Genomic DNA, 14,672 nt, shown 5'->3' on the forward strand with positions numbered 1-14,672 from the left:
CATCCTTCTCAACAGCTGCTGTTCCCAGCTCTGGGGTGCGGTTGAGCCTTTCCCATCCTTATGCATGATACAGTATGTAGGCCAGAGCGCTTGCAAACAGACAGGCTGTTATAGAACCAGTAGGCCAATAACAGAGTGGGGAGAAGGCGCCTGTTTAATGTCATTTTGAATCAGAGTGACTTGTATCCACTGTGTGCATCCACCTCCTCCGTCTTGCTTTATATTGTCCAATCACCATACATGCATCTATGAAGAAAGGTTCAATGTTTACCATTACGATCAGTGCGGAAATCAACCCAAATCAACCCCCTTTTGTCAGTACCACATCATCCAGCAAGTTAAAGCCTTTCCTCATAGTATCTGCACACATAGCCGGACAGATGGATAGAGAGATAGGATGACCCACCTAAGCTACACGTTCCTCAAGCTGTACGATTCAGTTCTATTTTAAGCACTCTGCATGGACTGATAGGAGGATCGATTCACTGCATCTAAAGTAGGAAATGTCCAATATATAGCTCCAGTTCTAAGTGGGTGTGCGTCATTTTTAGTAATGTTTCAGAAGACAAGGATTCAGACACGCCATTCTGTAGCAGCTGCAAATCAGACTGTCGGCCCCTTCGTGTCTTAACTTCTACTGACCCCAGCACCGTTCTCTGACATTAGTGTTGAGATGTAAATTGACATACCAAAGCCATTTTTTCGTGTCTCACTGGTTGACAAATACAAATTATTCACACAAGTATTGCACAACTGGCCATTGCATCTAAAGGAACAGAACATGTCACAGTCTAAGTGGCTTTTACATTGCTAACTCACAGCTACTGTTGGTATTCCCAGCTTCCAATATTAGCTTAGGCCTTTCGGTATTGTTTGCCTCCTCCCACATTCTAAAAACATGTAGTTTTTGTTGAGTTATTTTGGACGCAGTGTAGAATTCTACAAACCCTTCAAGTCTTTAAATTACATTCACAATAGTGGTGCAGAAAATGGGCGGGTGGATGGTTTCCCATTTGCAGCTGTAAGAAACCGGTTAAAGCAGCACTCTTCTGGGAGGACTTTTGGTGTGAGTCTGTGGGATATTTTGCAGCTTTTGAGTTCGTGAGGTCAGACGTATCTGATTGTGGACAGCCTTGATCACAATTCTAGAACTAGGCTCTGTTTGGAGCTTTGCGCACCAAACTTGTCCGAACATTCCTTTATGGAACTTGCTGTGTGTACTGGGGCACAGTCACACTGGAACACAATAGGGCCTAGCCGAAAGTTACCACAGAGCTGTAAAAATTGCAAATAAATTAAAATATAAGGGGAAAACTTCTTAATTATTCAAGGAAGTGAAACTGTCAAATACTTTAGCCATAGAGTGTAAATGTTTGGTGAGTCAGCAGAACAACGGGATAGGTATGTATGTTGTACTACAGATAGGTATAATGGTATACTCAGTTTAACCAACTTTAGCTGGAGGTGAATAATCTTGTCAAAATGATTCTTTATTTTCATTTTACAAAAACATGTCAATGCGCCACTGGATGCCACATTTATATATTCTATACTCTTCATAAGGGCACACATGCATCAAACCATAAACAAAATGTTTATTGTAAGAGCTGGATCGAGCATACAGTAATTTGTCGTGGGTTTGTGATGTTTGCATGCATGCTTACAGCCTTGCACTGTATACTTTTTTTGTACAATAATGTGCAAGGGGTGCATATTTTGCACACATTATGTATCATGTATTTTTAGAATTGCCAATTACAGTATCTAACAGTATGCATGTGAGAAAAATTGAACTGATAGGTTTACAAGCTTTGTCACACATACATAAATTTCCATCCATCCATTTTCTGAGCCGCTTATCCTCACTAGGGTCTCGGGCGTGCTGGAGCCTATCCCAGCTGTCATCGGGCAGGAGGCAGGCTACACCCTGAACTGGTTGCCAGCCAATCGCAGGGCACATACAAACAGACAACCATTTGCACTCACATGCACACCTACGGGCAATTTAGAGTCTCCAATTTATGCATGTTTTTTGGGATGTGGGAGGAAACCGGAGTGCCCGGAGAAAACCCACGCAGGCACGGGGAGAACATGCAAACTCCACACAGTCGGGGCCGGGGATTGAACCCGGGTCCTCAGAACTGTGAGGCTGACGCTCTAACCAGTCGTCCACCGTGCCGCTACATACATACATAAATTTGATATTTGAATTACACATTAATTATGAAAAGTATCTAGAAAACTATCAAGCTGGGGTGTAGGACTCAAATTTCAATCCCAATAGTTGTGCTTTAATCAGGTTGTCTTTGTTCAACAGTCTTGTCTAAGCCCACACGCATCATTTTGAGGGGACATGTTTCATGAAGGACTGGATCATGTAACTGTAACTGTTTGATATTAACCACATTTCCTATTTTAATTAAAAAAAAATCTAATCATTGTTTTTGTCTGAAAATCAGATGGTAAACGATACAAATGCTTTATAGTGTGGAAAAAGTAGTCCTTGTAAAATAGGAATGAACTGCTAATACACAAAAATATGTTTAATATAGCCAAACTGACAACATTTTCTTACTGTGTGTATTTCAGAGAAGAGAAGCCTATCCAAGCAAGAACAGTAAACTTGGTTGGGCAGAAAAAACCACCGCAGCAAAACGATGTCCGGTGAGTGGCTACAGTTAACTATATTACCAAGTTGCTGGGAGTTGCAAATTCTAATTTAAAAAGTGAGTTTGGATTGTGCCCTCCATTTGTCATAATACCTGTCTGTTCTTTTGCTTCACATTCGTTGTTTTGTCGTGAGATCCAGTTTACGCCTTGGATGAGTCACTAGGATCACAACTGCAGCTGCAAGAATGGCAGTTTATAGAATACATGTCGGTGTTGAGAATAATTATTGTATGTACCCTGTATGTACTGTAAATATGCCTATCTAGCAGGTGACGACTACAACAGCTTTAACCATAAAGATGGACATTACCCTTCTGATAATAGAGTTTTTCATGTTTGAGGGTCCTGCAGTGTGCCCACTTCTTAATAAAACATATGTTTTGCTGCAAAAATGTTCCTCATATTTGAGAATCAAATGTGCAGGAAAATGAATAATTTCTTTATATAGATCGTTATGAGTTCAGAGATCAAATAATACTGTATGTGTGGATGTGAGCCAAGCTATGGTCAAACCAGACATTGGCAAATGGGCTCTTTGCACAAAATCCCCCGTGTTGCCGAAATATGGCAGTCTTTTCTGGTTTTGAAATAGTTTTGACGCTGTGTTGATAGGATTTGCCCAAACTAATCATCACAGATGTACAAATATCATCTTTGCAAGTCCTTCTCCATAGCATCGAGCAGCAATATATTTAAGGGCTTTAAAATATAATGCCCCTTTTTACAGACATGGATATGAACGATAAGTCAATATTCTTCCTAATTTCGTGGTTACATTACATATAGGTTCTCAATATGTCCCGAAACATTCCCGGTTAGTGACCGAATATGTGTATGGTAATTAGGGATACACTGAAAAAAATGCGTTGTGATGACGAAAGCAAAAACAAACAAACGAAACAAACAAACAAAACAAAAACTTAGCCAGCTCGCTGTTGTGTACACTACCGTATATTGTAATTATTATTATTTTTTTTAAAAAAGGCGCCTTAACAATGAAAGAAAAATCTCACAGTGTAAATAAAGGGCTGCTTGACGTTATGTATAATTTTTCCACATCCTACCTTGCATAGAATTGTATGTCGCCAACGGATCCGTGGAATCTTTCTAATCCAGATGTGGAGTTAAGTTTTTAGTTCCTAAATCTCTTTCTTGAACAAATCTATTTTTCCTGATTTCCGTTGACGATGTTCACATTGGCACCCAGCAATGTTCAACATAATGTTTCTGTTACTTTTGAGAAAAAAATAAAATCTTTTTTTTTAAGTCGTGCGGGAGTACATGTGCGGCTCTTCAAACTATGAATACAGTATATGGCTGTCCTATTGCACAAAATTGGAAAAGAGTGACCTGTATTATTTGCAACAGATATGACGACATAATGTTATGTGCAAAGAGCGCATGAAGGTTTGTCAAGTTCATCTTTGGAAATGGTTGGTGGTGTAGGGTCTGTTGAGGGAGCTATTTGATCTACTCTAGATTTCAAATAAAGCACACACCAGCCAGTTGGTCTGTTCACAATGTATTCACGTAATGTATATTTTATTTCAAACACAATGGTGTGGTAGCTTTTTATTCTGTGTGTGTGTTTTTGATCATTAATACAGACGTGAATTGCCAGTGTTACTTGAAACAGACAGTCATCTCGCTTTGAAGAAATATGAGCGTCTCCATCCCTTTCGGCTTATTTGTGCTCTGAAATTCAGGTTCCCTGCAATTCAGCATGACTTCTACAGTCAGTAATGTCTTTCTTTTCGCCACACAATGATCAAAGGATAACACTTGTCTATGTTTTATCCCTGCCCACTTTATGTGTGGAATATGTGTGTCGTTGGGGCAGAGACTGATATGGAATTACAGAGTCAGCTGGAGCACACCTACTCCTCTAAAGAATCTCACAGGATGGCTGTCATTTATAATGTTATACAATTTGGGTCTTTACGCAGGTGCTTTTCTTCTAAGAGCAGGACGTTATTGTCAGTAAAATCATCATACTCTTGTTGTACAACCTCAGATTTTCTATTTAAGCCGAGGCTTACAAAACTTTAAAAAATCGGGTCACAATAAATGTATCCTATGGGCTAATTATTGGCTTTAAAGGTAACTATTTATCTAGATTCTTACTTATCCAGGTCATGTCTGTCAAAGACATCTGGCTTTTACAAAACCTCTAAGAATACTAGCTTAATACTTGCTTTGTACCCCTTAAGGAACAGGTAATATACGAAACAAGATAGCTAGATTTCTGGAACTTGGAAGATAACTTGGAAGAGTTAGCCGGGGTTAGCAGCGGTTTTATCAGGGTGGTACCCGCTGGCAACGGTGCACACCAACCTGCTGACCCGATTTCAAGATTTGAACAAGCTATTTCAACTCAGTTTAGTAAAATAGGTATCAAATCACCAGTAGTACTCGTGCAATAGGCCTTCAAAGATTGATTTCATCACTTTGAGACTTTGGAAACTAAATAAAGATAACGTGGGATTCATTGTGCTTTTAAATGTGTTTTCACGATCACATGAGAAATCCGTAAATTAATTTCCAGCTCTGTTAATAGCACTATCTAAATGTCATGTTAGGGAATCCCTGCTAGAAGACCTCATCTGATGATCGCTTATCTCCCAACAAGAGTCCAGTGTTCTTAATGTTTATTTACAGATCTTTTTTAACGTCTGTCAAAAATGAAGTAGGCTGAAAAGATGGCTGCCGGTTGTCAGATGCTGCTAAATGATGGTCAGTTTCTTCGTAGTAGAGAAAGAACACATTCGTGGCTAACTCAATTAGCTTGCAAAATAGCAAATTCCTTGTTGTTGTAATATGGATCATGCTTCTGTAACGATGATGCAGATGCAGCATTAGGTGTAAGGATGTTTTTACTTCAGATCACTAAACATGGAAGACAAATGTCTCCTGATAGCAGGGTACCATGGCGATGGCCCAGCAGCCCTATAGCGTGCTGTGCTCTGAGCTCTGAGATTGGCGAGGAGTCATTTCCTGAGTTCCTTCAGGGATTGGCTCTTATCCCGGTCTTCCCATGAGCCTCTGCCCAAGCAGGGACCAGGGACATGTTTAAATCAATCTCTGTTTCACATCTAGACATCAGAGAGAGCCCCATCTTTACATAGCTGGGCTTCTGGATTTTGCCAAGCTTAAACTTGGTGCACTCGTGGCTTGTCAAAAAATGAGCAGGCCAGTCAGTGTTCTTGTCGTAGTTGTGGTATAGTTGTGACATGTAACTCCAAACTTGTACCAATAACTACGACAGCATTTGAAGATTTCATTGTGATTGTTGCCATAGTACCAGAGAATATTTCATCAAGACTAGCAAAGAAAAAGAAAAAATCCTTCACATAGTTTGTTGGACCTTAAGTCACGATTTTCAAGAGGATTGTGACATTCACTTATTTATGTTTTCTTGAAAGCACAGATCATCTTCAGGTGAAACTATGGCAGTTTTAAGTGTACAAATCTCCGCTGTTCTAACTAGTTTCTTATTACCTGTAATTTCTGTCTTTACTTTTGGTTTTGTATACATATAATATTCATATTCACAAGCTATAATGTGCAATATTGAACAACAAGCTGCATTTGAGGAATCAGTGAACTTGATTTGGCAAGGAAGACAACTAGTCTGATGGCCATATAGATAAAGAAAAATAGACAGTCAGACAAATACTGTACGTTGTTGTTAAGTCAGTTGTGGTTTGGGTTGATTTCAAGTGAACAGAAATCTAGATGTACATAGACTGACTCATTGATTGGACAATTTATTTTGTATTTCTATTTGAAATCCAATGGAGTTTCCCCGCACAGGCCCAAGTCAACATTGCAAATGAGAATCTGTTCTCAATTACTATACCTAGATAAATAAAGGTTAAATAAATACACTTCTACTTAGACAGTTCTGGTATCTTATCAACATTGTTACAGACAATATATTTTCATTGTTGTTTGTTTTTAGTTAGTAGGTTACAGAATTTCTGTTAGGAGTGCAGACCTCAACATTTCAGTGTTGAGGTCTTGCATCTCAGTAAATTGCATCAATCTGTACAACAGCATTCTGGCATATAGTATGCAGGACATGACATGTTACAGTTTGGTGCTGATCCAAATTGGAATTGTTTGGCCTTGGCAGAATTTTGTCCGAGGATTTATAATACTGTTGAACCTTTTGAATAAAGTGGTTCACAAAGTCACCTTTTGAACGTAATGAATGGGGGTGGCGCTTACATCTCCTTGAGGTGCATTTGTGTTATAGCTCAACCAACTTGCCATCTTTACGCATATACTGTACATGCTGTGTGTATGTCTGGCTGTGTATGACATTACCAGGCCATATGGAGCCCTGTCTGGAGAGCTCACTGCCTACTTAACTCTGCTGTTGGCTCTGGTGCTTCCTCTCCTCTCCTCTCCTCTCCTCTCCTCTCCTCTCCTCTCCTCTCCTCTCCTCTCCTCTCCTCTCCTCTCCTCTCCTCTCCTCTCCTCTCCTCTCCTCTCCTCTCCTCTCCTCTCCTCTCCTCTCCTCTCCTCTCCTCTTCTCTCCTCTCCTTAGTGTTCTTTTGGCTCTCAGGTTCTTCTTTTTCCAGTTGTATTTATTGTTAAAGATCTAATCTTAAATTAAAATCCTCCAAAATAGACATGAATGCCTTTGTGAATTAATTCATTAATACACCAACTATATATATAAGGTCTGTCATTTACCATAGTTTTTTTTTTCTCCCAATGTCTACTCAGCTGGTAATATAGATTATCCATGGAAGAAATTCCAAACCAATGTTTAATATATCCACCCATCCATCCATTTTCTGAGCCGCTTCTCCTCACTAGGGTCGCGGGCGTGCTCCAATTTCACTCCGGTTTCCTCCCACATCCTCCCACATCCCAAAAACATGCATGCAAGGTTAATTGAAAACTCTAAATTGCCTGTAATTGTGAATGTGAGTGTGAATGGTTGTTTGTTTGTATGTGCCCTGCGATTGGCTGGCAACCAGTTCAGGGTGTATCCCCGCCTCCTGCCCGATGATAGCTGGGATAGGCTCCATCATGCCCGTGACCCTAGTGAGGAGAAGTGGATGGATGGATGGATGGATGGTAAGCTGGAGCCTATCCCAGCAGACTTTGTGAGAGGCATGGTACACCCTAAACTGGTGGCCAGTCAATCGCGGAACACAACTATTCACACATAAATTCACACCTGTGGACAATAACAGAGTCTTCATTTAACCAAGCATGCATGTTTTCGGAGGAAGCCGACGACACATAGAAAATAATTTTTGGCAGGAGATCAACAGAATTGAGAATTCTTGATCTTGTTAAACAATTGTTAAACAATTGTTAAACACTTGTTTCTGGCAAACTGTGTAACACAATCACTTGTATCTATATCCTATATTAAAAATACGTGTATATATATATATATATATATATATATATATATATATATACACATATGTATATGCATGTCCTATATTAAAAAATGCCATACAACACTCACACCCACTACGCTGTTGAAACGGCCAAACCTTTTTTTTTTTTTTTAAATCTCTACTCTGTATCAAATATAAAATAGATATTGGCTAAAAGAAAAACAGCACCATCTGTTGGATCTCACACTTCACTGCCACCCTCTACTACCACTGATCACAGGTCAGTTTATAAAGTATTTGAAAAAGGTGAATAAGAAACAGTTTGAGCTTTAAAAAGTTTGGAAATAAAGACACCTTACATCGGAAAAAAACAATGTTATATATTAAACATGGCTGGCACGGTGGGCGACTGGTTAGAGTGTCAGCCTCACAGTTCTGCGGACCCGGGTTCAATCCCCGGCCCCGACTGTGTGGAGTTTGCATGTTCTCCCCGTGCCTGCGTGGGTTTTCTCCGGGCACTCCGGTTTCCTCCCACATCCCAAAAACATGCATAAATTGGAGACTCTAAATTGTTTGTAGGTGTGACTGTGAGTGTGAATGGTTGTTTGTTTCTATTTGCCCTGCGATTGGCTGGCAACCAGTTAAGGATGTACCCCGCCTCCTGCCCGATGACAGCTGGGATAGGCTCCAGCACGCCCGCGACCCTTGTGAGGAGAAGCGGCTCAGAAAATGGATGGATGGATGGATGCCCTGCTTGTGTCAAAATCGTATTGTTCCTCCTGCCCCAGAATGCAAATGGTCCTATAGTCTGATGTAGTTTTTCTTATAAACAAGAAAGTAATCTAACTAACAGATGGACAAACAAGTACAGATGCAGCATCCCAGAATCATTCTCCACTTTTGTTTGTCACTCAGACTGGCCTAGCTTTGGTATTATGCAACATCAACACCTTAAAGTCAGTATCTACCTGCAGTTATTTTATTTTATTGTTACCTCTCACAGTACAATATGAATATGTTAATCGTTGTTATTGACACTCTTGCTGGCTGACATACCACAATATGTCTTTGTACACAATTCGAACAAATCTGAGGTAAACCATAGTCACAGAAAGTATTATGTTCAACTTGGAGGATCCGCTGTAGCCAGTTAGGTTTCAGTCTTGAGAAATGACAACAAATCTTAGACTGCAAAATATGTACTTCACATCTAACAAAACAGAGGTAAATGGTAGAAAAGGCAGGAAATATGTAGTGGCAGGGAGAGAAACAAAGAAAATAAGATGTGTGTATAGAGGACACTTGATTTGCTAATGTAAAAGGTGTCCATTGAATACATTTGAATTAGATAAGCCCATTTCCATCCTCCCTCCTATCTCCTTTTTAGTCCATGTACGGGAGACAACATACACACTTTAAAGAGTGACTACCCCCTCAAAGACTGAGAGTAAGCATTGAAGGGAGGATGAAAAGGTGGGGTGGAGGTAGTGAGTTGTGGGGACTACTCGCAAGCAACCCAGCAGGATAAGTTCTCCAACGGAAGTGAGGGAAGATGGAACAACAGCACTTGTCTCAGCTTGATAGAGCAAGCAAGAGAGTCTGCTGTGCCTGCTTCCATATGGCCACAGCACGTATTACACAGTCTACGTATGTACACAGTTGAACCTTTTTAAAAAAAAAAAAAACAGAAATAGAACTCATCATGAAACCTTTATTAACTGTACAGGCCACTTTTAAGTACTGTTTATCGTTCTTAATTGTCAAGCAAGTGTAAAAACACGTAAAATACTTTCAATATTAAATTGGAAAAACATTTTATTGACAACATTCGCAATAATGACAAAAGCGTAATGTAAAGGTGATTCACATTACAGACACACAATCCTTATGATAGCTATGTAGGTAGATACTTTATTTAACCTTCAGGAAATTCTGATAGGAAATTGTCACACGTGTGTAGAAAGAAGTTAACCACTGTTTTTAATGAAACAATAAAACACTCTGCCTGAACTTTGATAAAAAGTGATTTATTGACTAGAATTTGACTAGAGTCTAGTGTTGGACATCGAGAATCGAGAACAGATTGGAACCGGGCCTAACGTTCCGGTTCTCCCGGAATCGTTCAAATTAAAAATTTTCGGTTCCCAGTTTCGATGCCTAGTCCGCCGACCCTGAAGAAGTGGCAAAAACCAATGCAGAGGTGGCGAAAACCAACGAAGAAGAACGCACATGTAGACGTGCTTTTGCCCAACGGTGACGGCGGGAACCAAAGGTGTGTCTTAACTTTGTTAAAATTAATGACCAGTTTCCTAAGTGCAACACTTAGGGTAAAATTATATTGTGCAAAGGAGGCTTTCACGAAGTGTAGCGTTTGACGCGCTCCGAGCCTCAGCCTACACCGCAAGGAGGTTCAGTGAAGTCAACTCTCAATCAATTGGTGAGTGAAACTATAAAATATGTCTATACCAACACTGAGACAGCTATCAGAGTAAACCGTTGGTAACACTTTTGCACTGATGTTTTTTTAGCATTTATTTTAGTCTTCAAACCAACATGAGCCGATGCCAGAAAAAAAAGCTTAATATTGAGCTAAAACTTCACGGTTCCATCCAGGTGGCACGGTGGTCGACTGGTTAGAGCGTCTGCCTCACAGTTCTGAGGACCTGGGTTCAATCCCCGGCCTGTGTGGAGTTTGCATGTTCTCCCAGTGGCTGCATGGGTGTTCTCCGGGCACTCCGGTTTCCACCCACATCCCAAAAATATGGGTGGTAGGTTGATGTAAGACTCTAAATTGCCTGGAATGTGAATGTGACTGCGAATGGTTGTTTGTTTCTATGTGCCCTGTGACTGGCTGGTGACCGATTCAGGGTGTACCCCGCCACCCACCTGAAGATAGCTGGGATAGGCTCCAGCAGTCAGCACCACATAGCTGAATTAACAATTTCAAACATGTTTTATAATGTCCTATTTTTTAACAAGTACTTCCACTTTCCATCAGAAGTATCCATGAAACACAGACTTGTGCTGCATGCAAGAATGCAGAGAAGTCTGATATGTCCCGGGATTATCAGGTCTGACTACAAAACATTGTAGTCAACTGTAAACAATAGATAAGTGACAAGTGACAACTGCAATAAATTAGCAGTTAATTTGTGTCTGAATAGATAGTTTGACTGGCAAGAGTCCTGACAACAAACCCAATCTTTTGTGGCAGGCTTGAATACTGAATAACATGTTGAGAACAATAATAAGATACAGAATCTACAATATGTGTTATCTAGTATAATTAATGCACGGTTGTATCAAATCAGTCATCTTATTGCATCCTGGTGAAGTCTGTGTACATCAATTTGCATAAGTTTAAGATTATCTAGTCTGATAATACAATATTCGTATTCAATCGATTAAAAAGTAAAATTTCCCAGTTTTGTGGAATGCAGCATTAAAATGGCGTAAACGAACTGATTATTGAAAACTTGTATGACTAAACAAAGGCCCAACAAACTGTATTGCAGTATGTACATTTGAATCTGATGTTTGACATACCCAATGAACAGTTAATCAGCAACAATAGACATAAGGACAGAAGATAGTTGTATACATTATGCAATATTGACTCCCTCAGTCTGCTGAGGGACTTTGCTCACATGGGCAATGATAGTGAGACCTGGAGGGGCGTGATTAGGAGGAAAAGCCTCCCCCGACAACAACCTGAGTGGTGTTCTGTTATTGGACTTCTGTCCTTGTCAGAGATTGTACGTAACGAACACTGTGTTTGATATAAGGGTGTCCAATGTGTACTAGGTCGCAGTTCGATGATCGACCTTGTGGTCGTGTCATCGGACTTGCAGCTGCATATCTTAGACACTTGGGTGAAGAGAGGGGCGGAGACCTAAGCATATTGTGAGGTTCTGCTGGGAAGATCTGGCAGTCAACTGTTTAAACTCCCCCCTCTGACAGAACTTCTCCCATGTCCCGGGGGAGGCAGGGGTCATTGAGTCCGAGTGCACCATGTTACATTGTTGAGGCAGCCGACCGGAGCTCTGACTGTAAGGTCGTCGGTGCCTGTGGTGGTGCCAATCCCCAAACCCGTTAGTGGACACCAGCTGTAAGGGATGTCGTCAATCTGAAGAAGAAGTTCTATTGGGCCTTTTTGGCTTGTGGGACTTCGGAGGCAACTGATGAGTACTGGCTGGCGGAATGGAAGTTTGTCCACCAACCAGCGTCTCAAGCAGTGCACCATATGGTGGGGTGGGGTGCGGCTGACCTCGAACTCGGGACGTTGTGAGTTGGTGGGCAAAATACTTCGAATACATGGTCATCATGGTATTGAAAGTGGTACCTGGACTTGCCTCCATGGTAGAGGGAGGGTGGGCTGAGCATTGGCTGAAGTGAGTGGGAGAGGCCGCCCCATCAAACAGGTTAATTTCAATGAGGCTAAAAAGAGAGGGTGAAGAGGAGGTGGGGGTCTGCCATATTTCCCCTCTTCTTTCTCCAACTGTCTCTTTTTTTCTCATGTCATGTAAATAGCTCTTTGTATTAAGAAACCCATAAAGACAAGATCTATCTATCCATTCATTTTCCGTACTCCTTATCCTCACTAGGGGTGTTCTAGACCCTAGCTCAGCTAACATGGTACACCCCTAGAATGGTCCCCACCCAATCGCAGGACACATATAGACAAACAATCATTTGAACTTAAATTCACACACACGGTCAATTTAGAGTCTTCAATTAACATACCATACATGCTTTTGAATGTGGGAGGAAACCGGACTAGACGGAGAAAAACCACGCAACCACAGAGAGAAGATGCAAACTCCACACAGGCGAGGCCTGAATGGGACCCGGGTCCTCAGAACTGTGAGGCAACTGTGCTAACCAGTTGTCTACCGTGCCGCCCTAAAAACAAGATTGCTTCCTGAATTATTCTACAAAAGAGGAATTTGCAACACAAGGGATGAAAGCAGGCCAGATATATGTTTATAAGACACCTGGGAACAGTTTTGAATTGTGAAAACTGACATTATATGGCTCAATTAATTACTATCCAGATATTCAGGTATATTTTTTTTATGCTTTGTTTAAAGTGAAATGACCATGATTTGACAAACTCAAGGCCCGGGGGCCAGATTCAGCCTGTCACATTAATTTATGTGGCCCGCCAAAGCAAATCATGTGCGCTGACTTACTGATTTTTGCTAAAACATAGAAATTGCAAATTGTCTTCATGTTTGATAATGTTGAGGTATTGCAAGCATTTTTTTGTTGATAAACCCATTTTAAAAGAATACCGATAATAGTTGAACAAACAATTTTGTCCTGGCTTCTGATTTCAAAACTAGCTATACATCAATTTGTTGTGTCTGTCACAATATGAGACGATCATGCATATATATGGGTTCACAGTCATAGCGGCACATCTGTAGGAAAAATATAACTACCATGTGGCCCGTGGCAAAAATTAGTTCGACACCTCTGATAGGGACTGTGAATATCCATCCATCCATCCATTTTCAACACCGCTTATCCTGGTTAGGGTCGCGGGACGCTGGAGCCTATCCCAGCTGACTTCGGGCGAAAGGCGGACTACACCCTGAACTGGTCACCAGTCAGTCACAGGGCACATTCGCACTCACATTCACATCATCACTGAGTGGAAACTGAACCCACGCTGCCTGCACCAAAGTCAGGCGAGTGTACCACGACACCATCAGTAACTGGATTGTGAATAATGTATCAAAATGTGAAACGGGATTACTTGGTTAATTACAAAGAATAATTTAATCATAATAATAACAATTTTACCATATTAAAACAATATAGAACCATAGCCCTCTCGTACAATAGACCATTTGGAATGTGTGAATTTTGGTGCGTCATAGCACAATGCAAGTTTCAAAAGTGCAGATACTGTTTCAAAAAAGGTGCTAAAGTATTTGCTGCAAATAATAAGGTGCTAAAATGATTGTGGGTGGATGTGCTTTGCATGCAAAAAAAACTCTCAGAGAAAGACATTGTTAGACATAATCGAAGCATTCTGAAACTTCACGCCAAATCTTAACTAGAATGTCTCACTTTATTCATTTTAATTTTTATTTCACTTTTAATGAGATAAAATATATTATTATGTTTCTTAACATATTAATTATTAACATATTAATTATGTTGCAAATGGCTATTCAGTGATTTTCTGAAATTTAATTATTTTTATTATTATTTTTTTTTATATCTGATTCCTATTTGAATATTGATCCAAGAAAAAGTGGAATGACTCATAGGCCACATAGGACCAAACGCCAACAGGGAATAGTTGAAGCTGGCTCTGAATCCCAACAACATGCCAATCTGCTTGGTAAAAGCTCAGGACTGTTTGGCTTTATAGCAGTAATGAACCTCAAGTACTGAGGGCCTTTGTCTTTTATTTGCCTTATTTTGGACACAAGTACTGAATGTCAAGCAGAAGGTATTTTCCAATTTGTTTTATCTCGATTATGCTATGATTGAGGATCCAGATTCTCGTCCAAAACCATTGCTGGAAACAAATGAGTTATTTATTAACTCTTTTGGTAACTTTTCATGAAGAATTAACTGAGAGAAGTGGCAGGGTATCACAGTGATAATATTCAATAGCTG

General features: G+C 40.4%; 1 protein-coding gene across 1 annotated transcript in view; it reads left to right on the plus strand.

The window, feature by feature from the left end:
• LOC133409448 (regulating synaptic membrane exocytosis protein 1-like) overlaps positions 1-14,672 on the plus strand; it is a 100,754-nt gene that overhangs the window by 1,465 nt on the left and 84,617 nt on the right. The window contains 1 exon segment of the mRNA XM_061689448.1: positions 2,590-2,664. Coding sequence (XP_061545432.1) covers positions 2,590-2,664 — 75 coding nt within the window.

This window comes from Phycodurus eques, chromosome 11 (genome assembly GCF_024500275.1).
Source record: "Phycodurus eques isolate BA_2022a chromosome 11, UOR_Pequ_1.1, whole genome shotgun sequence".
Taxonomy (NCBI): Eukaryota; Metazoa; Chordata; class Actinopteri; order Syngnathiformes; family Syngnathidae; genus Phycodurus; species Phycodurus eques.